Source organism: Sus scrofa, chromosome 9, assembly GCF_054392235.1.
Source record: "Sus scrofa isolate SSC_HxYL_T2T_F1_AM1 chromosome 9, Sscrofa_HxYL_maternal_Yorkshire_Landrace_v2.0, whole genome shotgun sequence".
NCBI classification, from domain to species: Eukaryota; Metazoa; Chordata; class Mammalia; order Artiodactyla; family Suidae; genus Sus; species Sus scrofa.
In genome coordinates this window covers 39,864,977-39,890,823 of record NC_139391.1, presented here as the reverse complement: position 1 = coordinate 39,890,823, position 25,847 = coordinate 39,864,977, and the positions used below count along the sequence as shown (strand labels likewise).

The window sequence follows — 25,847 nt, the reverse complement described above, 5'->3', positions numbered from 1 at the left end:
AATTTCACTTGCAAGTAATCAGTTAATCTGGAGGGAAAAATTCTACTTCCACAGTTTCACTATTAAAGTCTGTAAGCATTTTTAAATTTGGATGTAATTATAGAATTCTGCTCCCAGAATTACACAATTGTTAAATAAATACCCACACAAATCCTCATACCAAGAAGCTTTCATATTTATATCTTCATCTCAAGAGGAGAAAACACCCATTTCTGAATTCATGGGAAAATAAAGAACAGTTGGTTGAAAGTTCTAAGAAAATACTGACTTTTAAAATTTTACTTATTTTCCTTGAAGTTCTTTATGTGTCTCATCCATGATAAACCAAGATTATGTAACAGAGTTTTAAATTAGGTTTAAATCCCAAAATCAAGCTTCAATTCAAATACTTTCTCCAAGAGAAATAACTTTCTTGACTTTTTCTCTCAAATCTATGAAAAACATTTGAGGCAATTAAATTTCAAAATCTCAAGATCTCATCAAGGTTACTTTTATGTACCTGTCTCAACAGGGAACCACAATTCTATTTCTACATTTCCCAGTGGAAGTACTTATCACCGGAGGGCTAGGCCACGTGTCTCTTGATCAGAAGTACACAGATTAAAATCTTACATTTATTAAATGTGCACAATATTTGGATATAATTGGCATTTTAAAAAATTCAGTAATGCCCATCACAAATAACTTATCTGGACAGACTCAACGATAACTGGTTAATTTTAAAATAAAAACAACCATGTGTTTAATAACATATTTATATCTTCATAAGAATGAACCAGTGTGACCTGGGAGTGTCTAGAAATTCTTGGGTTAATTATAACAACATGGTGATTGGTTTTTCAAGGTACTTTCTAAACTCAGCAAGCCACTGGGCTCCAACTGCTCCATCCACAACCCGATGATCACAGCTGAGTGTAACAGACATCATGCTAGCTACGTCAAATCTAGAAAAAGATAATAAAAACACCATTAGGAATTCTGAAAGCAATCACTAGATTTTTGCTTGTACTTAGCCCAAATGCCAACTCCTACCTTATAATCGCAATCAGATAACATCATTTATTACTACTTACGTCTGCTTTCAAACTACAATGGCAGAGAATTTCAATAGTGACCACATGACCCAGAAAGCCTAAAATATTTACTGCCTCTTCAAGAGAAAGTATGCTGACCCCTGATCTAGAGTAAATAAGGCTTCTCATCCCAAACAGGACCAAGTGCATATAGTAAAATAAGAGCTGCTGCCCTGGGAGAAACTTCATTCTATGCTTAACGTCCGACTCTGCCTGAAGCTGTAATATGCCATGGCCAGTAACAGTCTATAACTCCCTCTCCATTTTGGTACTTACCCTTTTTCATTATCCGCTGGAAACAGTCTATCCTCTGAAGCACCAACTGCCAAAATACATGCTTGAGGAGGGTTAATAATAGCAGAGAAGTTCTTAATTCCAAACATTCCTAAATTCGAGATTGTAAAAGTGCCACCCTAGAGGAAAAAAGATTAAAAACTGATCATGGTAACTGCCTGTGAACAGAAATCAGAAAAAATGACAAACATTTGTGAAAAGACCTTACAATAACATTTTACTTTAAGAAAGGACTCCCAACTGTCATTTAAAAAAAAAAAAAAAAAAGAGAGAGAGAGAGAGGAAAAGGAAAATGGTAGGTATATGGGGTGATGGATATGTTAATTAGCATGATTATTGTGATCACTCCAGTGTATACATGTACCAAAACATTAAGTATGCACCTTAAATATATACAATTCCTATTTGCTAATTATACATAGAAAAAAAAAGGCCTGAATGGAATACGTTTTATTGAAAATATACAACTACAACAATATGAACAAAAGTCAGTTGTGTGGCTTTTGCCCACCACTTGAAAACATCATTTTCAGCTTTTGATAGGCTGCTCGTTTTATTTATTTTCAAGACCTTTTGTTAGTGAGAAAAGAAGGCAGAATCAACAGGTGGAAAATACAATAAAAGCATAATGTCAGCTTTAAAAATAACATAATTTGAGTTCCCGCCATGGCTCAGCAGGTTAAGAACCCAACATGATGTTAAGAACCCTGGCCTCACTCACTGGGTTAAGGTGTTGTGGCGGTGGCATAGGTCAGCAGCTATAGCTCCAATTCAACCCCTAGTCTGGCAACTTCCATTTGCCACAGGTGCAGCCAGAATAAATATAAAAGAAATTCGTCAAAATAACATAACATTCAGAAGGTAAATAAGAACCTCACCTGGAACTCATGTGGCTGTAGTTTACCCTCTCGTGCTTTGGTTGCTAAAGAAACAACATCATTAGCAATGGTTTCCAGTCCTTTTATATGTGCATTAAATACAATAGGTGTGATGAGTCCTGCAGGAGTGCTGACTGCGACACTGATATCAACAACATGATTTCTATTAAAAAAAAATAGTAAATCTCAATAACCATCAACAATGTTTAACTGTAAGAGTTTATGTGTCAAGTTAAGCAGGAATATTAGTATATACTTCATTTTTTTGCTACTTTTCAGCTAGAAAGTGATTTCCCAGAGTTCCTCTCATGGCGCAGAGAAAACAAATCCAACTAGGAACCATGAGGTTGCAGGTTCGATCCCTGGCCTCGCTCAGTGGGTTAAGGATCCGGCATTGCTATGAGCTGTGGTGAAGGTCCCAGACGCAGCTCGGACCTGGTGTTGCTGTGACTGTGGTGTAGGCTGGCAGCTGTAGCTCTGATTAGATCCCTAGCCTGGGAACCTCCATATGCCACAGGTGCGGCCCAAAAAAACGAAAAAAAAAAAAAAAAAAAAAGGAAAAAGTAATTTCCCTAGTTTTTACATTTTGCTGTGCCCTCTCCTAGACTTGCTGCACTTTTTAAAAATGAATGAGAAATCTGTCGGTAGGTTGGTTTCACATGTACTCTCTAATACCCCCATTTGCCCTGACTAACACCACGGGCCTAGGTGGAAAAATAAAAAAAGGTTTAGCATTTTCGAGAATTAGAAAGGACTCAAGGAGTTCCCGCTGTGGATCAGCAAGTTAAGAACCTGACTAGCATCCATGAGGATGTGGGTTCAATCTCTGGCCCTGCGCAGTGGATTAAAGGATCCCGAGTTGCTGTGGCTGTGACGTAGGCTGGCAGCTGTAACTCTGATTCAACCCCTAGCCTGGGAACTTCTATATGCTGTGGGTTTGGCTCTAAAAAAGAAAAAAAAAAAAAAAAATAGATGCACCCCAATGTTCACAGCAGCACTGTTTATAATAGGGGAGGGGAGGGAGAAAGAAGAAAAAGTTAAAACTTTACATGAAGGAAGAACTCCAGCTTCCTTTCCCCCCCCCCCACCCCCGGTCTTTTTAGGGCCACACCCCTAGCACATGGAGGTTCAGGCTAGGGGTCAAATCAGAGCTGCAGCTGCCAGGCTACACCACAGTCACAGCAACGCCAGATCCTTTTACCCACTGAGCAAGGCCAGAGATCAAACCTGCATCCTCATGTATACTTGTTAAGTCTGTTACCCATGAGTGGCAACAAGAATAATAGTTTAAAAGCTGTGTTTGCCTCTTGGGAGTGGACCTCAAGATTAAAGGTTGAGAAGGTCACTGTAAGCCATAGATCAATATTCTAACGTATACACTATTGCTGTAATAATAAATGAGTCTACATAGGGATCAGAATCCTAGCTCCAACCACAGTTCTGCTATTTACTAACATATTAACCCAGAGAGCTATTCAACTTACTGAGCATCAGTTTCTTCATCTAGAAAGTGGGAGTAAAAGCACCTAACTCATAAAGTGGTCATAAGGATTACGTGAGACAACATGTGAAAGACACTAAGAGTACCATGCCAGTCACATACCAAGACAGCATTGACAAATACAGTTTTTTGGTTTTGTTTCAATTTTGCCCCCATTAAAGTTTAGTGGAACTATTTAGTGAACAAAACCATTTAAATCCTGCTTTGTCAGAGTTGTTATCAACTTAATTATAGATATCTCTAAGCTTATCTCCCTTTCCTGAACTCATACAACTACATTTAGCATTATCTCAGAAATAGCTCAGAAATAAAATAGCATAATATCAGAAATAGTTTTATGTTGTTTTCACATTATGTTGCCTGTGGAAGTCAACTCCCCCTGTGTATTCTATTCCTCCTTACTCTCTATACTTCTGGTTATACTTTATTTATTTATTTACTCCTGGTTATACATTATCTATCTATCTATCTATCTATCTATCTATCTATCTATCTTATCTATCTATCTTTTTAGGGCCATATCCAGGGCATATGGAAGTTCCCAGGCTAGGGGTCTAATCTGAGCTACAACTGCTGGCCACAGCAACATAGGATCCGAGCTGCATCTGTGACCTACTCCACAGCTCACGGCAACACCGGATCCTAAACCCACTGAGCAAGGCCTGGAATCAAAACCGCAACCTCATGGTTACTAGCTGGATTCACTTCTGCTGTACCACAAGTGGGAACGCCCCTGTATATACATTAGGTAGCACAAAAAAAACCTGCTGATGATATATACCTTCCCCAGCAGTGTTATACTTACTGTCTTATAACTGTGTCCAGCCAAGAAGAATTTGCTTCAGGAACTTTTAAACATGCCAAGGCTGAAGCTTTTATAATGAAATCATTGACAGAAATTTTGCTTCTCCCTTCTAACATCTGCAAAGACAAGAAAAAACTGTTGTTTCTTAAATTCTCTTCTCAAAAAGACTGAAACTACATAATCTTGAGAAGGTGGGAGGTGGTGCATATACAAATGTCCTAAGGTGGATTAAGGAATGAAAATAAACCAAAAGTTTGAGGGTTTTTTCTTTTTCTTTTTTTTTTTCTTTTTAGCTATTTCTTGGGCCACTCCTGCAGCATATGGAGGTTCCCAGGCTAGGGGTCGAATCAGAGCTGTAGCCACCGGCCTACACCAGAGCCACAGCAACGCGGGATCCGAGCCGTGTCTGCAACCCACACCACAGCTCACGGCAATGCCGGATCGCCAACCCACTGAGCAAGGGCAGGGACCAAACCCGCAACCTCATGGTTCCTAGTCGGATTCGCCAACCACTGCGCCACGACGGGAACTCCCAGTTTTTTTCCATCTTTTTAAATGTGTGTCATTACACTTGTAAGCTTCCTGCTAAGCACTGCTTTAGCTGCATTCTATAAGTTATGGTATGATTTTATTTTCATTTATCTCAACAACAAAAAAGTTGGTCCTTTGAAAAGGTCAACAAAATAACAAATGTCTAGCTAAACTGACAAAGAAAAGGACAACTCAAATTTCTAAAATCTGAAAGAAAAAAATAAATCAAGCAGGGGGCATTACTATCTACCTTACAGAAATAAAAAGAATTATGGGTAATACTATGAACAACCATATGTCAACAAACAACCTAGATGAAATGGAAAAACTCATAGAAAGACACAAACTACCAAAAATGAATCAAAAGGAAATCAAATTTCTGAACAGATCTATAACTAGTGAAGAGATTGAACTGGTAATTAAAAACTACCCACATAGAAAAGCCTAGACCCAGATGGCTTTACTGGTGAATTCTATCAACATTTAAAGAAGAATCAAAATCAATTCTTCACAAACTCTTCCTGAAATCAGAGGAGGAGGAAGCACTTTCCCACTCATTCTATGAGGCCAGTATTTGTAGACCAAGATATCACAATGAAAGAAAAAAAAAATACATAGATCAGTAGTATCCCTTATGAATATATGATGCAAAAATCCTAAAATTTTTTTTTTTACCAAACCAAATCTAGCAATATATGAAAAGGATTATTCACCATGACTAATGGGATTTGGCCCAGGAATGCAAGGTTGGTTTAACATCTGAAAATCAATTAATGTAACAACGTCCTAATATATAACACAGAACAAAAACCTCACAAACACATCAAAACCCACAGAAAATGCATTTGACACTCTGCTACAAACACATAGCTGCCTGGCTCTCTTCCAGGATAAGGAGATAGGAGAGGTTATAGGTAACCTGTGTGTGCCTCCCTAAAGTGTTTGGCTTTTACCTTTTATTTCCTTGAAAATATCTTTCCCATCCCTCTCTCCTACTCCATTCATAGTGCCATCCTCTAGTCCAGACCCTTAGCGCCAACACTTCATGCTTACATGACAAGCATAACTAGTTTCTGCCATTAAGTTGTGCCAGTATATATCAATGAGACTTAGCTTTCTTAAAATACTGCCATCATCATGTCACTGGTTTCTTAGTTAATATCTAATTCATCAAGTCCAAATTCTTCTGCTTATATATCAAGGTCTTCCTTAAATCAACAATTGTGTATCCACTCTAGAAAAGGTAATCTATCTCCCACACATGCTATATTATTCCCTTTTTTAAAGCATGTTACCTTTATGATATTCCATCATTAGATTGAACATTCTTCAACTTCTGGGCCAATACAAACCCTTCTTAGTCTCCACTGTCAACCAGGTTTTTTCTACACAACTGTGAATCCTCCAACCACTCGCCCTAGTCTTCCCCTTCTCTGAGCTCCTGCTACACTTAACCTATACAGTGTAATAACAGACAAGGGGCATTACCATAAAGAGACTGATCTACAAATGAGTATCTTTTACCTTAAAAAAAACTGCCTCCTCTCTCTTTTGCATGCATTATCTCCTCAATTAATAAACTCGTGGAGAAGGACTATGCCTCATGTTGTGTTCCCAAAAGTGCCTTGTGCTAAACACCAAGTGGGTGTTTGGTAATTAACTATAAACACAAAATAAACATACTGTTTCTTACCTACCAAAAGACACTGAATTTGTCTCAGAATCACAGTGACTATGTTAGGCTAAAATGGACCCATGGCAAAGTCAACGTTAAACATCAGCTTTAATCAAGGGTTAGAAAACGAAAATTCTCTAGGATATTCGCTGCAAGTTAAAATTAAGATGACACCCATTTTCCCATCATTAACTGGCACACTGTACCCAAAAAGACAAGCAAAAATGTAAATATTTAGTGAGAAAAAACAAGACTTTTAGAATTTATAGTTGGAATTTCCAGATCTTTTACCTTATTAAGTTCTTTGCGTACCAACAAAACTTCTCCCATATTTACATCAACAGAAAGGTAATAATGAGGTATGGTTTGCTTAGATTGCATTAACCGCTGTGCAATAACCTGAAATGAAAGAGATTCAAAACCAATTATCTCGAGTTGAAATAAGCCCTCATTTAATTCAGGGCTCTGTTTGTCCCTGGTGATGCTTACCTCCAGCAGTATTAGAACCGGAAGATGGAGGACTGCACAGTAACTCAGCCCCTTCCAAGAGTATTTAATCAGAACACAGTGTTTGTGTATCCCAAGAATTAAACTGGTCAAAGCAAACATCTCTTAAACTAATCATCTAGATTCCCAATTTTAAAGTCTCTTGTTAGTATTTCAAACTGTGGCAAAAATGCCCCCAAAAGCTTTGGGTTTAGAGTGATGGTAATACTCTTACTCGACGAATGTTGCTGATTGGGATATCTGTGAAGACCCCTGTGGGAACTGGTGCCACTCCTGGGCTCGGGGGAGGAACAGCAGCTGCTGGAGTCTAGAGGGAAGTAAAACAGTTCTTAGTAAATGTCCATTCGTCTTAGCATAAGCAACTGTTAACAACTGCTAGTGACTTACAGATGGCAAAGAAAAAATTAAAAGGCTTATAGGAAGTTCCTTTGTGGCTCAGAGAGCTAAGGATACAGCATTGCTGCAGCTGTGGTGCTGGCTCAATCCCTAGGCCAGAAAGTTGCGCATTTGTGGGGTGGGGGGTGGAGTATGGACAACCAAAAAAAAAAAAAAAAAAAAAAAAAAGGCTTATAGAAAAATAGCTAGAGTTCCCACTGAGGCTCAGTGGGTAAAGAACCCAACTAGTACCCATGAGGATGGGGTTCAATCCCTGGCCTTACTCAGTGGGTTAAAGATCCAGTGTTGCTGCAAGCTCCAGTGTAGGTCACAGATGCAGCTGGGATCTGGCATTGCTGTGGCTGTGGTGCAGCTCCAATTCAACCCCTAGCCTGGAAACTTCCACATGCCTCCGGTGCAGCCCTAAAAAATAAAAGGAGAAAAAAAGAAAGAAAGAAAAATAGCTATTTCTATCCCAAGGGATCAAAAGGGACTAGTTTTAGACTGTGCTTATTTAAGAATTTTGTTTCAATCATGCTGTATCATTTTTCTTTGAGTTAGAGTACACCCAATGATTAGTTTTATCAAAATAATTGTTTTTGCAAAATTTTCTTCAAGAAAAGCATTCTTGGGAGTTCCTGTGTGGCACAGTAGAAACGAATCCAACTAGGAACCGTGAGGATGCAGGTTCAATACCTGGCCTCGCTCAGTGGATTAAAGTTCTGGCGTTGCCCCGAGCTGTGGCCTGTGGTGTAGGTCGCAGATGTGGCTTGGATCCTGCGTTGCTGTGGCTGTGGTGTAGGCCAGTGGCTGTAGCTCCGATTTGACCCCTAGCCTGGGAACCTCCATATGCTGTGGGTGCAGCCCTAAAAAAGCAAAAAAGAAAGAAAGAAAGAAAAGTATTCTTAAATTGAAAGGACTTAGATAAATGTAACAAGGTAATTCATTTTTCTGAACGGTGTTAAGAAACAATGACAAATCTGTCATTTTAAAGTAAATATCTAAATAATTAAATAATTTTTCTTACAGCTGATTATCTTAACATCTTTATTGATCAAAAAGAGTTGGGTACGTGGACTTAATCCTTCTGTAGACTAATCAACCACATAAAACTCAAACCCTAGTCAACCAACTTGCAAGCATTCTTTTAAAAACAGATTCCGGGGGAGTTCCTGTCGTGACATGGCAGAAACGAATCCGTCTAGGAACCATGAGGTTGTGGGTTCGATCCCTGGCCTCATTCAGTGGGTTAAGAATCCGGCGTTGCTGTGAGCTGCAGTGTAGGTTGCAGACATGGCTTGGATCTGGTGCTGCTGAGGCTGTGGCACAGGCTGGCAGCTACAGCTCTGATTAGATCCCTAGCCTGGGAACCACGGGTGCAGCCCTAAGACAAAAACAAAACAAAACCAAAACAAAAAGAGTCTGAATAAGGAGATGATATGTTAGGAAAAAAATTACACTGGGGAAAAAAAAAAAAAAAACTCAAAACCAAAAGGAAAAACAATTTGGGATACATTTCCTTTTTTAGGGCCGCACTCGCAGCATATGGAAGTTCCCAGGCTAGGGGTGGTCTAATCAGAGCTACAGTGGCCGGCCTACACCACAGCTACAGCAACTCGGGATCTGAGCCACATCTGCAACGTACACCACAGCTCACGGCAACGCTGGATCCTTAACCCACTGATCAAGGCCAGAGATTGAACCTGCATCCTCATGGATACTAGTTGGATTTGTTTCTGCTGCACCATAATAGAAAGTCCATGGGATGCATTTCAATACAGTATATGTGATGAATTACCACACATTCATATCTATACATTGCTAACCAGTGAAATCATACAAAAGAAAACACAGTTCCTAGGAGTTCCCTTGTGGCACTGCAAGTTAAAGATCTGGAGTTGTCACTGCAGTGGCTCAGGTCGCTGCTGCTGTGCTGTGGATTTGATCTCTGGCCAGAGCTTGACCAAAAAAAAAAAAAAAAGGAAAGAAAACATGGTTCTGATTGGCTATTTCATTCATAAACAATGTATGAGAGGGTCTGACAGGCTAGACAAAGTCACCTGAGGGACAAAATGCAACCAAAAAAAAGCCAGACATAACTCACAGGAGCAGCTTTAGTAGGCACAAAGGAGTCAATGTCCTTCTTGATGATTCTGCCATCTGGTCCTGTCCCTAGAAGAGACACAGAAATACCGCAAACGAGAAAGTACCACTGATCCCTCAAGATCGGCACTCTGATCCTACAGAGCAAGTTCCTCAAGGTTCTCTACAAAGACCTGCTGAAGGGGCCACTGCCTTAATCCTACCCTGAAGTTTTCCCTAAAAATACCACCTTTGTCAATTACTAGTTTTAATTCACACAAAGTGCTCTTATTAGACCTATAGTGGTGTTTTTCAATTATAACACATATTACTATATGCATTTCTCTTTAAGAGTTTTCTTTTTCTTTACTTTTTTTTTTTTTTTTTGGTCTTTTTAGGGCTGCACCTGTGCCATATGGAAGTTCCCCAGGCTAGGGGTCAAATGGGAGCTACAACCACTGGTCTACACCACAGCCACAGCAACGCTGGATCCTTAACCCACTGAGCGAGGCCACCCTCATGGATGCTAGTCAGATTCATTTCCACTGAGCCATGATGGGAACTCCTCTTTAAGAGTTTTACCTAATTAAGTTGAACCTTCCCCCCACACACCTTCTTTTATTTTGTTTAATGATTTTTATTTTGGACAAATCAGGTAAGTCATTTTTTTTTTTTTCACCCTGAAAGAGCACGAATAACTCTCAAATGCAATGATCTCATCTTTAGCAAAATTCATTCCTTATGTGGTCTCCATCATTCACAGCTTTCTCACAGTAGCCAGGGCTCTACACTGGTCTGTGTCAGAGATTATGACAGAAATAGGTGCCATGTTTCACACGAGGAAAGACCTTCAAAGTTCCCTCAACACTTTCATTCCATTTCCTTCATCCTCCCATCCACCACCCCTTAGGTTTAACGTTAGACCAAGTAGGTAATTTTTAACCTTAATTCTAAGGAGATTAAGAGTTTAGTTGTTAAAAAACTTTTCACTAGCTCACTTCCAGAAAAAAAACTGGTCAAACTGACTCATCTTCTCCAAAGGCAGCCTTTTAAAACTATTCCTTTTGAAGTTGTGTGCAACTGGTCCCAACTCTTTCCTTCATTATGAAAACAGAGTTGCTGGGACTGTGCTTTTCTCACCAGGAGCTCTAAAACAGACAGCAGCACCCCTGTTAGGCACCCTCCTTTATCAAAGACAGAAACCATCACCTCCCCTTCCAACCAGGCCTGCTTTGCATCCAAGAAATATAAACCATAATATGGGGAGCACTAAGACAAACCAAAGGGTTTAGGCTTCCAAAACAGTTTTCTCCCCAAATGATTATTTTCGTCAAATTTGCTAAAAGCAATTTGTCCCTGGGGGAAGGAGATGGGAGTGGGGACTGTAGACTGAGTTCAGTAACCAATCGCCAATGACAGAATCAACTATGCCACACAACTCCTATAAAATAATCAATCCCTATATAAATAGAAATCTTCAACAACAAGATTTGGAGCTTCCAGGATGGTGAACACATTAATGTGTGGAGGAGGGTGGTGCTCCCAGAGAGGGCACAGGAGCTCAGCACCACCCCCACAACCCCCTACCTGCGCTATGCATCTCCTCTACTGGACTGCAACTAAGTTGTGTATAATAGGCAGGCAATAGTAAACAAAGTACTTCCCTGAGTTCTGTGGGTTGTTCTAGTAAATTATCGCACCTGGGGAGGGGGTCTTAAGAACACCTGGTTTACAGTCAGTGGGTCAAGAGGTATGCGTGGTCCCCTGGACCTGCACCTGGCAGCTGAAATGGGAGCAGACTTGTGTAACTGAGCCCTTAAACCTGAGGAGTCTGATGCTAACTCTGGAGAGTTACTTTCAGAATAGGGTTGAAGAGCTCCGATTGTAGTTCAGTGGGTTAAAAACCCAACTAGTATCTATGAGGATGCAGGTTCGATCCCTGGCCTTGCTCAGTGGGTTAAGGATCCAGCATTGCCACAAGCTGCAACACAGGCCACCATCTGCAGTTATGACTTGACCCCCTAGCCTGGGAACTTGCATATGCCACAGATGCGGCCCTAAAAAGAAAGGAAGAAAGAACAAAGAATAAGGTTGAATTGCTGGATACCCAGGTGGTGTCAGAAAATTGACTGCTGGTGTGGAAAAAAAACATTACGTTCAGTGTCAGAAAACACCAACCACTGGTCCTCTCAGCTCCCTGAATTAATTAATTAATTAATTTTTGGCTGTGCCTGCGGCATGTGGAAGTTCCCGGGCCAGGGACTGAACCCACACCATAGTAGCAACTCCAAGCCCCGGCAGTGACAACACTGGATCTGTAATCGAGCAGGGCTCTGTGAAGCTCCTGTGCACACAAGCCTTCCTATGTCCTCCATTCCTTGATTTTAGGGAATAAACTTCAGCCTCCAAGACCTTCCCTGAGTTCCAAAGGGCAGTTGCTAATCAGGGAAGGGATACAGAGACCAGGGAGGAGCAGCTAAGAGACAACAGTGCAGCTTGGGGCAGGATCCTGTTTCTTCATTGGGGAATATACCTAACAATATCTTTGAGCCTTTCTGCAAAACTGAAACCTCCAACAAATGGAAAAACTTAATGAAGAAGGAAGACCACCACAACCAGTCCTAGGGTTACTAAACACCAGCTCTGAGAAACAATGCAAGATTGCCTCTACCCTGATCCTTACCTGTGGCCCTATTTTCCACTCCCCAAACTATAAAACCACCTCCTAATCTCTCTCAAGGGGGGCACAGTCTTTAAGGCATTAGCCTGTTGTGGCCCCCTTTGCCTGGCAAAGCAATAAAGCTATCTTCTTCTCCTTCACCTAAAACTCTGTCTCTGATTTTGCATTTGGCACCGGTGACAGAGATGGAGTTTTGACAACAGGTCTTGAACCTGCTGTGCCACAAGGGGACTCTTCAGCTCATTTATTTCAGACCACTCCCTCCCCCACTGCAAAATTCCTTCAGCCTCATCAAGACCTCCACTCCACTGACTCCTCTGCTCTCAGCATCTGCTGTCAGCCTCATCTTTACTTCCTCCTTACCCAGCTCATACTCAGTGGATCACTGTCACACTCACTCCCTGATCAAAGTCTGAAACACCTGCCTTCTCAGTGCCAGCACCAAACTAGCTTAACACTGCTGTGGGAAAAAGTACACACCCAGCTGAGTGACTGTACTATAAATTCAGAGGCACAAAACTACCCAGAAATTAAATCATTTTCCCCTTGAATTCACTTTTACAATCTCTGAGAACACTACCTCACAATCTCTCTAACCTCAAACCTCCCCATGCAAACTCTCCAGCTGATCCTCTCACTTTATACTCTACTAATCAGAGAGCAGCCACCAGAGAGGTACTCTCCCTGTCTTCTACCACCAAGCCTATAAACCCAGCCCATATTCTCTTTCCTCCTATAAAACCAAACAAAATTCCTAATTCCTACCAAAAACCATCCCATCTCATCTTACATTCTCAAAGACTTTGTTCCTTGCCAAATCATCTGCCCTTTCTCCTCTTCGGCATCCTCAATTTATCCTTTTCTCTTTCTCACTTCAGACTGGTTTTTGCCCAAAATGCTTTTCCTCCAGTTCTTCACATGGTTGGCTCACAGCTGACTTGTTCTCATCTTTCAGGTCAGATCAAAAGTCACCTAAGCAGGCGTTCCCGTCATGGCTCAGTGGTTAGTGAACCCGACTAGCATCCATGAGGGTTGAGGATCTGGCGTTGCCGTGAACTGCGGTGTAGGTCACAGACACAGCTCGGATCCAGCGTTGTTGTGGCTGTGGTGTAGGCTGGCAGTTACAACTCTGATAGGACCCCAGCCTGAGGACCTCCTATGCCATGACTGCGGCCCTAAAAGACAAAAAAAAAAAGTCACCTAAGCAGAAAGATCTTACACAACCACCCTGTCCAAAAGCAGTCATGACTACACATAGGCCTGTTACTAGCACATCACTTGATTTATTATTTTCTTAGGATTCAAATCTTATTTAATAAGTTATTATCATCACAGCTAATATCTATATATGCTTTCTATGCACAGGCACTGTTAATTTATTTAATCCTCACAAGCTAAAAGTAAATGTATTTTTTTATTTACAAATGAAGAAACTGAGACACAAAATGTGGAATACAGCAGAGCATTTAAGTTCCAGAGCCAATACTCTATGCTATATGCTATATTCCCTGTCCATTTAATTGTAAAGACAGGGTTAAACCCCAGATGGTCTGATTTAAGACCTCCTGCTCTTATCACTAAGTTATACTTCTTCTTTGGGGAGAAAAAGATGAGTAAGGCATTTTCCTTTGCCCTCAAGGAATGTTCAGTCTTATATGAGTTTTACTATTTTAAGTCATTTCAAATCACCCCAGCTTCAAGTTTTGTTTTGTGTACTCCCAAACAATATTTGCATATTCAATCAGCCTACCACTAATACAGATTTCTTATTACATAATCAAGTCCTATAATCCAAATGAACAAACAGTTGCTGAACAAACACATCATACTTTCACCAACAATTAAGCAGTTCCCGCTAATAGAAATAGAAAAAAGCTATCTGAGTTATATAGGCAGGTCTTAGACTAAATAAAGCACAGTAAGTTTTCCTACTCTGGGTGGCACGAAAGGAAATAACACTCTCCCTCATCCTTCTCCCCACTGTTCCAGATGACTATAGTTGTACTCTCTGGTCTTAAGGAGGAAACTCAACTAAATTTTACCTTATAATTCCACAGAAACAGACTTACCTTTTATTTGTGTAAGGTCAATGCCTTTCTCTGATGCCAATTTCTTTGCAAGAGGGCTAACAAACAACCTTCCCTTTGGTCCAGCAGGAGTAGCTGGGCGGGTGGCTGCAGGTGTAGGGGCTACAGGTTGGGGAGCTGGAGGAACAGGGGTCACCTTTTGAAAAAGTTACAAATTTTTAATTCACCGCTGCAAAGATTGGTCTGAAAGATTAAGAGTTCACTGTTGCAATGAAATAAATTTCACCTTTTTTCCAGAGATCACTGACCATTCTTCTTGTTTAACCAACATAATACAGCAATTTGAATAGTAATAACATCATGGCAAGGAAAGAACAAAGTCAAGTTCTCTTACTCTCTGATGAGATGGAAGGACATGGAATTTAATACTGGTGACCAGGATATTGGAGCCTTATAGTCCTACTTAACTTTAATCTCTTGCCCCTTCTTTATTCTCATTCTCTGTCACACTATATGGCTTTTGTTTTTACTTAATCTGATTTCAAAATAATAAATTACTCTAGAAGGTTCCATGTTGAAAATACAATAAAAAATAAACCAAAATAAACCAATACCACTACTAGCCAGCTCCTCATAAAAGTATGGCAGTCAGAAATCAAGTTTTCTCTGACAGAAACATGTACCAAGTCTCAACTCACATAACTGTATGTCTGCTTAAGCCTCATTACAGTGTTATTGATGCTTGGAACTCATACGAGTTCGTGTTATAACTATACAGTATATAGTGTGTAACAACACACTAAATTTTATGCAAAATAAGCCATTTACGTCAAGGTTTCCATGTATTACAAAGACTGACAGCAGCAAGACTATAAATTCTTCAGAAAATGGGTGACAAAGCATTACCTTCCACATGTATAACTACACAAAGCAGAAAAAGAACATGTCACATCAGCTTTGTTCTCAGCAAAACTCAAAACAGCAAGGAAAAAAGCAGCTACAAGAATCAAACTGTTAGAGTTCCTGTCGTGGCTCAGTGGTTAACGAATCCCACTAGGAACCTTGAGGTTGCGGGTTCAATCCCTGGCCTTGCTCAGTGGGTTAAGGATCCGGCGTTGCTGTGAGCTGTGGTGTAGGTCGCAGACACGGCTCAGATCTGGCGTTGCTATGGCTCTGGTGTAGGCCGGCGGCTACAGCTCCGATTTGACCCCCAGCTTGGGAACCTCCCTATGCTGTGGGTGCAGCCCTCAAATGACAAAAATAAAAAAAAATAAAAAAATCAAACTGTTGACCGTTAGGTGAATGGTGGAGTGCTATACACTCTGCAAACGTTAACCATCCATCCCCTTCCTTATTCACAGACTTTTAGAGCTGGAAGGAACCCAGAATATCATCTAGTTGAATCCCTTACTTTAGAGATGAATAAGGAAGTGTTCTGCTCCCTCAATTCTAGAAGCATACCTACCGGGGACGGGGTAGGTGGTGGTGCTGGTGGTTTTAAATCAGTTACTTCAGTTGGCCGATAGTCAGCAAATGCTGGTATATCTGCCTCTTTTTCTACAATGATACAAAGTGGGGTTCCTAGCGGGACATCTCTTGTGCCTTCAGGGATCAGGATTTTTGCCAGGTAACCTTCTTCCTGTACCTCAAAACCTTAAATAGAAAAGAAAAAAAAAAAAAAAAAACACCATATGGAACTTTAATTAAAAGGTTCTACTCCTTCAAACTTTCCACATAACCTTTTGCAAGCTATTTAACCTCTCTGTGTCTTAGCTTCTCACAGGGATATTATTAAAATTAAGTGAATTAATATTTAACAAGTACTTAGAAACAACATCTAATACAAAGTAAATACTAAATAAATATCCAGAATAAACTTATAAGAGTTTTTCTTTATTTTTGCTTTTTAGGGCTGCACCCTTGGCATATAGAAGTTCCCTGGCTAGGGGTCAAACTGGAGCTGCAGCCGCCAGCCTATACCACAGCCACAGCAATGCAAGATCCAAGAGGCATCTGTGACCCATGCCACACTCACGGTAATGCCGGATCTGTAACCCACTGAGCGAGGCCAGGGATGGACCCTCATCCTCATGGTTACAGTGGGAATGCCAAAACTCTAAGAGATTAGAGGCAGTAGTTAGTTCTGAACATTTTCTTAAAAACATCTCCAAGGGCAGCTCCCTGTAGACCCCACAAGACCCCAAGATGGCATCAGCCGTACTGCTAAAGATCAAACCAAAAGAGGTACCAGAGTTCCCAGTACTTCAGGGAGAGTGAGTTAAGAAGCCTCTTGCAGTGCCTCAAGTTGCTGTGGAGACACAGGTTCAATCCCCAGCCTGATACAGTGGGTTAAAGGACCCAGTACTGCCGCAGCTGCAGCACAGGTCACAAACGCGGCTTGGATTCAATCCATGTACTAGGAACTTCCACATGCTGTGGGTGTGGCCATAAAGTTTTTAAAAATTTTTTTAAAAAAAGAGATACTAAGCGTGATAGTACTGTGGGATTACACTCTTATATGCATCTTTGAGAGCTCTTCAAAGAGGTTATACTTGGTATGACACCAAATATTTCAATATGAAGAAATATGGCATAACAAAAGATTGTATAGTGGCAACTTTACTCAGTTCCTGCTCTTCTTACAAGGAACTATAATGCGAAGGGCTGCAAAAGAAAAAGAAGCCATTACAGAAGACAACTTTTTGCCTTCCAGATCTTGGCTTTTTGTGGTGTTATACCTTTCCCTGATGGACAGGTCTTTGATGAATCATTCCATTTAATAGTTGAGAATTAATATCCAATAAAAGACACGTATAAAAAGAAGATTATGGGAGTTCTTTCGTGGCCTAGGAATTAAGAACTTGGCACCTTTGCTGCTGTGGCTCAGGTCTGATCCCTGGCCCAGGAACTCCCAAATATGTAGCCAAAAAAGAAAAAAGAAGATGACTTCAAGGCCACAATAGTTTTTGTTTGTTTGTTTTGTCTTTTCTAGGGCCATACCCACAGCATACGGAGGGTCCCAGCCTAAGGGTCAAATCGGAGCTGCAGCTACCTGCCTACCCCAGACCCACAGCAACACCAGATCTGAGCCGTGCCTGCGACCTACACCACAGCTCACAGCAACAGTGGATCCTGAGCAAGGCCAGGAATCGAACCCACAACCTCATGGTTCCTAGTCGGATTTGTTAACCACTGAGCCACGACAGGAACTCCACACAATAGAGTTTTAATTTTCCTTTTTTTTTTTTTTTGTCTTTTCAGGGCTGCACTCACAGTATGTGGAGGTTCCCAGGCTAAGGGTTGAATGGAAGCTGTAGTTGCTGGACTACACCACAGCTACAGCAATGCAGGATCCAAGCCAAGTTTGCAACCTACACCGCAGCTCACAGCAACGCCGGATCCCCAACCCACTGCAAGTTCAGAGATCAAACCTGCATCCGCATGGATACTAGTCAGGTTTGCTAACCACTGAGCCACAACAGGAACTCCACACAATAGAGTTTAAAGAGTTTGACCAAAGTAATACTTCTCTAGTGACTACTGTCTCTAGAATATCAGTCTCTATAGCAACATTGGTATTCTAGTTCAAATGAAAAGCAGATCTATTGTTGCCAAGGTTCTTATTCGTTTCTCTCTTTTTAACAAACAATTTTTTCTTCTAAGAAAATCTTATGGGAGGAAAAACAAGATGCAAAAAGATAAAAAGGAGCTGCCCTGGTGGAAGTGGAGGAGGGGGGCAGGGAACAGTGGAGTCCTGCTTATTAAGTTCTCCTTTGCCCCAAGGTGCCATCAAGGAACCATGGGGTTTGAAGAACAAAACCTGAAAACAACCATTGCAGAGGATGCCCAGAATCTCCTACTGCCATCGTTGGGGACTGGACTCGAAAGAAATTTATCTATCTACAAGTATCTATGCATAGTATGACAAGTATGACGGTCTATTTTGAGTTTTGTTCTGAGCATAAAAACAAATCAGAGAAGGAATAAAAGGTAATATGATAAGATATCTGAACAGGTAATGCACTCTATCAGTCTTTCTCAAACTATGAAAAAAAAATCTAAACACTGCTTTCAGTTTTCCCTCAAAGTCAGCTAAAATTCTTTGGCATTTTCCTGCCTTGGATATTATTTTCTCCTATTTCTTTTTTTCCCTTGCCCAGTTTAGATAATGTCAGTTCTTGATACAGCTTCTCAGTAACATGAGAAGGCTAAGAAGCAAACTCTGGCCTAAAAATAATCTGTAAGTTGACATAGCTTTGATTCAATGAGTGTAATACAGGACTGACAAATCTAACCATGCAGACTTGGGTTATGAAATATTCTGTTCCAGAAAGTGAATTCCAAGAATTAAAATTTTTCATGCTATCACTCACTCATTATAGGACAGAACAGCAAGCCTCTTCCCTCATTAGAAAACTTAGCATTGGAGTTCCCGTTGTGGCGCAGCAGAAACAAATCCAACCAGGAACCATGAGGTTGAGGGTTTGATGCCTGGCCTCGCTCAGTGGGTTAAGGATCCAGCATTGCTGTGAGCTGTGGTGCAGGTCGCAGACGTGGCTTGGATTCTGCATTGCTGTGGCAGTGACGTAGGCTGGTAGCTGTAGCTCCAATGTGACCCCTAGCCTGGGAACCTCCATATGCCACGGGTGCAGCCCTAAAATAAAAAAAAAAAAAAAAAGAAAGAAAAAGATGGAGTTCCCGTCGGGCACAGTGGGAACGAATCCAACTAGGAACCATGAAGTTGAGAGTTCAATCCCTGGCCTCGATCAGTGGGTTAAAATCTGGCGTTGCCATGAGCTGCCGTGTAAGCCACAGATGCTGCTTGGATCTGTTGTTGTGCTGTGGTGTAGGCTGGCAGGAACAGTTCTGATTAGACCCCTAGCCTGGGAACCTCCGTATGCCACGGGTGCGGCCCTAAAAAAGACAAAAAAATGAAAAAGAAAAAAAAAAACTCAGCGCCTCGACAGTTAAGAGCTGAAGAAATCTCACCTATAGTGGCCTTGTCAGTCTCTATCTCTGCCAATAAGTCTCCTTCACTTAGCTTCTCACCCACTTTTTTTTCCCATCTCTGAACTGTGCCCATGGTCATGGTGGGAGAGAGGGCAGGAAGAACCACCTGTAGAAACAAACACATCTTTTATTACTGCTTAATACTAGGAAGCTTTGGACACAATGGCACTCAGGCAAGCGAACAGTTTTACAGAATGATGGCAACTATGACAATCCTAATTCCCATCTGCCTGATGCCTACACAACAGCGAAAGCTCAATGCCTCATGAGTGTCCCTACATGTAAATCTTTCAAATCGAAAGCTTTAAAGTAGCAGCCATACTCTGACCCACCCTCCTAATACTTTTCCAGCCTCCAAAGACTTTTTTCCAGACAGTTAAAATTAATTCCTTAATAAATATCTAAGCACAAAGCATCTTTTCATCTTTTTTAACACTTAGATTAAGCTACAAGTTTCATTTCCACAGTGACCTTAGTTTGGACTTCTCCATTAAAATCTGGCTGTGCTCTGTACTAGTATCTGTGTTTTCATTCAGAGGAAACCACATTGCTTCCAAATTTTTCAGATACCTTTCCAAAATTAAAAAATAAAGTTCAGGAGTTCCCGTCATGGCGCCGTGGTTAACAAATCCGACTAGGAACCATGAGGTTTCGGGTTCGGGCCCTGCCCTTGCTCAGTGGGTTAACGATCCGGCGTTGCCGTGAGCTGTGGTGTAGGTTGCAGATGCGGCTCGGATCCCGAGTTGCTGTGGCTCTGGCATAGGCCAGCAGCTACAGCTCCGATTAGACCCCTAGCCTGGGAACCTCCATATGCCACGGAAGCGGCCCAAAGAAATAGTAAAAAGACCCCCCCAAAAAATAAATAAAGTTCAAAAATATATTAAGAACTATTCTTGGAGTTCCCATCGTTGCTTAGTGGTTAGCGAATCCGAATAGGAACCATAAGGTTGCGAGTTCGATCCCTGGCCTTGCTCAGTGGGTTAAGGATCTGGCGTTGCCATGAGCTGTGGTGTAGGTTGCAGACACAGCTCGGATCCCGAGTTGCTATGTCTCTGGCGTAGGCCGGTGGCTACAGCTCCAATTCGACCCCTAGCCTGGGAACCTCCAAATGCCATAAGAGCGGCCCAAGAAAATGGCTAAGCCAAAAAAAAAAAAAAAAAAAAAAAAAAGAAAAAGAAAAAAAGAACTATTCTTACAATAGTCACTTCCACCCCAGTAAAATCTAAACATCAGATTGGCTAATCTAAATTAAAAATTGGGAGATCCCATCATGTCTCAGTGGAAATGAATCTGACTAGTACCCATGAGGACACAGGTTAGATCCTTGGCCTTGCTCAGTGGGTTAAGGATCCGGTGTTGCAGCTTGGATCCTACGTTGCTGTGGCTGTGGTATAGGGCAGCAGCTATAGCTCCCATTCGACCCCTAGCCTGGGAACCTCCATATGCCTCGGATACAGCCCTAAAAAGGCAAAAAAAATTAATTAATTAAAAGTTGCTTTCCTATCTATATGGCTTTTATGTCCACTAAATTCAGATGCTTACTCAGTTATGGGTTTTGTTTGTTATCTTGTCTTTTGTATCTAATTAACAACAGGATTATGCTGAGAGAAAAATCACTGATGACGTCTCAGGAATGTGGGGGAGTAAAAAAAAAGACAAAACTTAGAACTCTAATTAGAATATTTTAAAAATGTTTTTCTTGGTCAGAATTTGTCATCTTCATCTACTTCTTAAAAATTAGTGGATCTAATAACCTCTATACCATATCTTAAAAGAAAACTAAGAACCCTAACACTTGCACACAAAGCCACAGACACAAGATACAGAGAAATGTGCTTTATGGAGTGAGACAGGATTTGCTAAACAGGATGAAACAAATGTGCAAACTGAACATCAGGCAAAACTCCACCATGAGTGATTTATATATCATGGAATAGGACATGGTGTCTGAAGAAGAAAATTATTCCCATTCAAAAATTTCTAAAATATGGAGTTCCACTGTAGCTCAGCTGGTTAAGAACATGACTAGAATCCACGAGGATACAGGTTCAACCCCAGGCCTTGCTCAATGGGTTAAAGGATCAGGCGATGTGGCAAGCTGCAGCGTGGGTCACAGATGCAGCTCAGATCTGGCACTGCTGTGGTTGTGGAATAGGCCAGCAGCTGCAGATCCAATTCAACCCTAGCCTAGGAACCTCCATATGCCACAGGTGCAGCCCTAAAAAAACCAAACAAAAAAGCATGAGGATGCAGGTTTGATCCCTGGCCTTGCTCAGTGGGTTGACCCCGAATTGCCATGAGCTGTGGCTTAGGCTGGCAGCTGCAGCTCAGATACAACCCCTAGCCTGGGAACTTCCATATGGTGCACGTGCAGACCTAAAAAGAAAGGAAAAAAAATTTCTACAAATAAACTACTGAAGGAAAAGTTCAGGTCTTAATTCTTCAGAAAAAGTACAGATAGTTTTCATCCATTTCCAATATCTGAAACACACAAATATACACAGGATAATCCTAACATCTAATAAACAAATCAGTTTATCAGAAACTGATTTTACAGATCCAACAGTGACTACATTTACCACCTTCAGCTTTGTACAATACTCTTATATATTACATACTTTTCTCTTTTTTTTGGACATGCCTGAGGCATATGGAAGTTCCCAGGCCAGGGATCAAACATGTGCCACAGCTGCAACTAGAGCCACAGCAGTGACAAGGCCAGATCTTTAACCCGATGAGCCCACAAGGGAACTCCTGACATTTATTCCTTATTGTTAGTTTAGTTACTTATTGATGCTATTCATCTGTTCTTAGAAAATATAACACCACATGTCAAGGGAAAACACCAACCGGGAACTTCCATTCAATAAACAATACTAGGGGCCTACTAAAAATTCTGTTTATACAGGGAGTAGACATAAGTACAAAACCATCCTCAGAATCTAACATAACGTTCTTGAATGAGAAGTACCAAGCATTATTCTATCTGCTACATTGAGGCCAAGAAAGAATAAAGGAACTGTCCATGAGCTCCCCTTGTGGCTCAGCAGGTTACAAACCCAACTAGTATCCATGAGGATGTGGGTTCAATCCCTGGAGTCACCACAGTTGCCATGAGCTGTGGTATAGGTCACAGACACGGCTCAGATCTGGCATTGCCATAGGTCAGCAGTTGCAGCTCCAAATCAAACCCTAGTCTGGGAATTTCCACATGCCTCAGGTGTGGCCTTAAAAAAAGCAAAAAAAAATAAATAAATAAAAAGTAAATAAAAGAACTTTCCAAAGTTCACATAACCAGAAAGAACAACTAGGAATAAAAATTGTCAATCTTCACATTTAAATCTCTACTTACAGAGCTCCCTTGTGATGCAGTGGGTTAAGGATCTGGCATTGCCACTGCTGCAGCTGAGGTTGCTCCTGTGGCACAGATTTGATCCTTGGCTGGGGAACTTCCACGACATAGGCACGGCCAATCCCCACCCTCACCCCACCCCCAGCAAAAAAAAAAAAATGTCTACTTTCAAATGATAAAAACTAGCCATGTTTGGAGTTCCTGTTGTGGCACAGCAGAAAAGAATCCAAATAGGAATCATGAGGTTGCAGGTTTGATCCCTGGCCTCAGTGGGTTAAGGATCCAGCACTGCTGTGAGCTGTGGTGAGGGTTGCAGACGTGGCTCGGATCTGGCGTTGCTGTTGCTCTGGCATAGGCCGGCACCTGAAGCTCTGATTGGACCCCCAGCCTGCGAACCTCCATATGCCACGGGTTCAGCTTGAAAAGACAAAACAAAACAAAAAAACTAGCCATGTTTAATGCCAGTTTCAGGATGTTAGAGTCATCTATGAAAAATACTGAATTAATCACAAATTTTCTAGAGCAAACACCAGAGGCTGAGCCTCACCTGCATGTGAGTGGGATATGAGCTACCAGGAGCCTGAGCAGAAGGTGTGGGTGCTGGAGCAGCAGCTGCAGGAGTCGGGGCTGGGGCTGCTTGTGGGGCAGGTGCCGCCGAAGAATCCAATGTATAATTTTTAAAGGCCTCAATGTCTTCAGGCCTAAGAAAGTGAAATAATGCGTAAGTATAAGGAGGTTATAAAGCAGATTTAGTTGTCTCAGAAGCCTTTAATTTCTCAATTCTGGGATAAAATGTTCCAGCAATCATCTAAGTTTCACAAATTACCACAAATTACTAAATTGAAAATTACTACTCACTTTTCAACAGTTATACAAATGATTGCTCCAACTGGAACATCTCTGGTACCCTCAGCAACAAGTATCTTTGCCATGTAACACTCCTCCAGGCTCTCAAATCCAACAGTAGCTTTATCAGTTTCAACCTTTTAACACAAAAGCAGGAGCTCAGGTTTGTGCTGTCAGTATGAAGCTTGCTTAAAATCATATAGTTCAGGAATTCCTGCTGTGGCACAGTGGATTAAGAAAATGTGACTGCAGAAATTTCCTCGTGGCTCAGTGGAAACAAATCTGACTAGTATCCATGAGGATGCAGGTTTGATCCCTGGCCTAGCTCAGTGGATTAAGGATCCAGAGTTGCTGCGAGCTGTGGTGTAGGCCAGTGGCTACAGTCACAGACACAGTTCATATCTGGCGTTGCTGTGGCTGTGATGTAGGCCAGTGGCTACAGTTCCAATTCAACCCCTAGCCTGGGAACCTCCATATGCCACAAGTGTGGCCCTAAAGACAAAAAGAAAAAAAAAGAAAAAGAAAAAGAAGGAATCCGACGGCAGTGGCTTTGGTGGCTGCAGAGGCACAGGCTCAATCCCTAGCTCAGGAGCAGCCATTAAAAAAAGAATAAAATCAAATCATATAGTTTAACAATCATGTGAAAACAAAGCCTCCATCACAGGTTTGAAACAAGGAATTATTTAAATAAACTATAATTTTAAAAAATTTTTGAAAGAGATGAATTACTATTAAAAACATCTTAGCTGCAAATTAGTGTGGCTAGCGGCTGCTAACTCAAGCAACCAATCTTCTCTAATAAAGTTGTAAAAAAAATTTCAGTCTCTTAAGCAAAAGGGATGACACGACCCACTCTGAAAATTAATGCTCAGTTTAGCTAAGCCAGCTCCTAATTTGCATATTTTAAAACAACTTACCTCTGCAATTAGTTCACCCTCATTGATTTTGTCCCCTTCCTTTTTTTCCCAGCGGGCTATGGTCCCTGCCTGCATTGTGGGGGAAAGAGAAGGCAATGGAACCTGGAAGAGAAAAAGGAGCAACATTGAATTTAAAAAGAGCTACCCAACTCTCAAACTGGTTTAACGTTCCAATGAATTCAATTTAATTTAACGCAAAGTCCGAATCCCATCACACACTCAGTACTAGGGATATAAAGAGAATTCCAGTCACCAGCTCTCCAGTAACAGATTTCCCGCTCCACAGTCCTAAGTGAATCTAACAGAGCACACACTCAGCAGACATTCCACACAGAGCCCCGGGCTTGGGGTTCTTCTTTCAAAGTAACATGTCAGGAGAGGGAAGCCTGGAGCTCTTCCATCAATGGAATAGATTAGGAGAGCGACGTTTCAGAGCTACAGCAAAGCTGGGTACTGGAGAAAGGACCGTGAGAAACAGTATACTAAGGGACAGGGGGGAGGGGGGATCACTGAGGCCTCTGAGAAAGTACCCGAAGCCAACAAGTCTGCATGAAGGACAACGGGGTCCCGCGAAGAACATGTCTGGGGCTCACCTTCTGATGCGGGGGGAGGCTATACCAGCGGCGGTTAGGAGACCCCCAAAGCTGCAGTAGGATACGATTCTGAGGTGTGGCCCACGAGCTGGCGCTCCAGCCGCAGAGTGCCCGGCTCCTGCCATACCCTCTAGTCGTGCTGCTGCAACGAGCCGGAACAGAGCCAGCCCGAGGGGCCGCGCACGGAGCTCCTGGCTCCTCCCGCAAAGCCGTCCACCGTGCCCCGAATCCTGCCCTTGGGGCTGCATTCTGGGCCCGTCGCGCACACACGCGCCACATAGTGCCACCGACCCCACACCCCAAAACCAACGCCGTCTCCGGAGTGACCTCTCCAAGAAGCGCGCGGCGTTGCCGTCAGCCGCGCCGCCCAGCCGCACGTTGTCGTAAAATGGGCTTCAAAGGTTCACCCAACCCCCTCCGCGGTCCAGAAATGTGTGAAACCTACCCTCTTCTCCAGGGAATGGGGTAAAGGGTGGCCGAGAGCTGATTGGGGCGGCTACACTGAAACTACGAGGGACAAGGACATTCCAGCGGAGCCCACGCAGGCCGAGTTTGGAAAGATTAATTTGGAGAGAAGCGGAAGGTGGTAGGGTCGTAGTGGTGGCGGCATTTCGCAGAATGGGACCCAAGCGCAGTGAAGGGCCTGGCCGAAAGGGAAAGGCCGAAAAAGGAGACACCCCACTGATACAGGGAAAGGGGCC

At 42.0% G+C, this 25,847-nt stretch overlaps 1 protein-coding gene across 6 annotated transcripts; it reads right to left on the bottom strand.

Moving 5' to 3' along the window:
• Positions 1 to 157: 157 nt before the first annotated feature.
• DLAT (dihydrolipoamide S-acetyltransferase) lies at positions 158 to 25,470 on the bottom strand. 6 transcript variants are annotated; one of them, XR_014814379.1, is made up of 14 exons: positions 25,147 to 25,470; positions 24,554 to 24,655; positions 23,649 to 23,773; positions 23,338 to 23,491; positions 19,418 to 19,544; positions 15,894 to 16,081; positions 13,527 to 14,624; positions 9,744 to 10,206; positions 7,479 to 7,571; positions 7,049 to 7,156; positions 4,552 to 4,667; positions 2,246 to 2,408; positions 1,350 to 1,486; positions 158 to 944 (listed from the first exon to the last, which is right to left on the bottom strand). XR_014814379.1 is itself a non-coding variant. In NM_213994.2 (14 exon segments), coding segments are annotated over 14 exon segments (1,944 nt in total). In that variant the 5' UTR covers positions 25,426 to 25,470; the 3' UTR covers positions 223 to 814.
• Between the last annotated feature and the right edge of the window lie 377 nt (positions 25,471 to 25,847).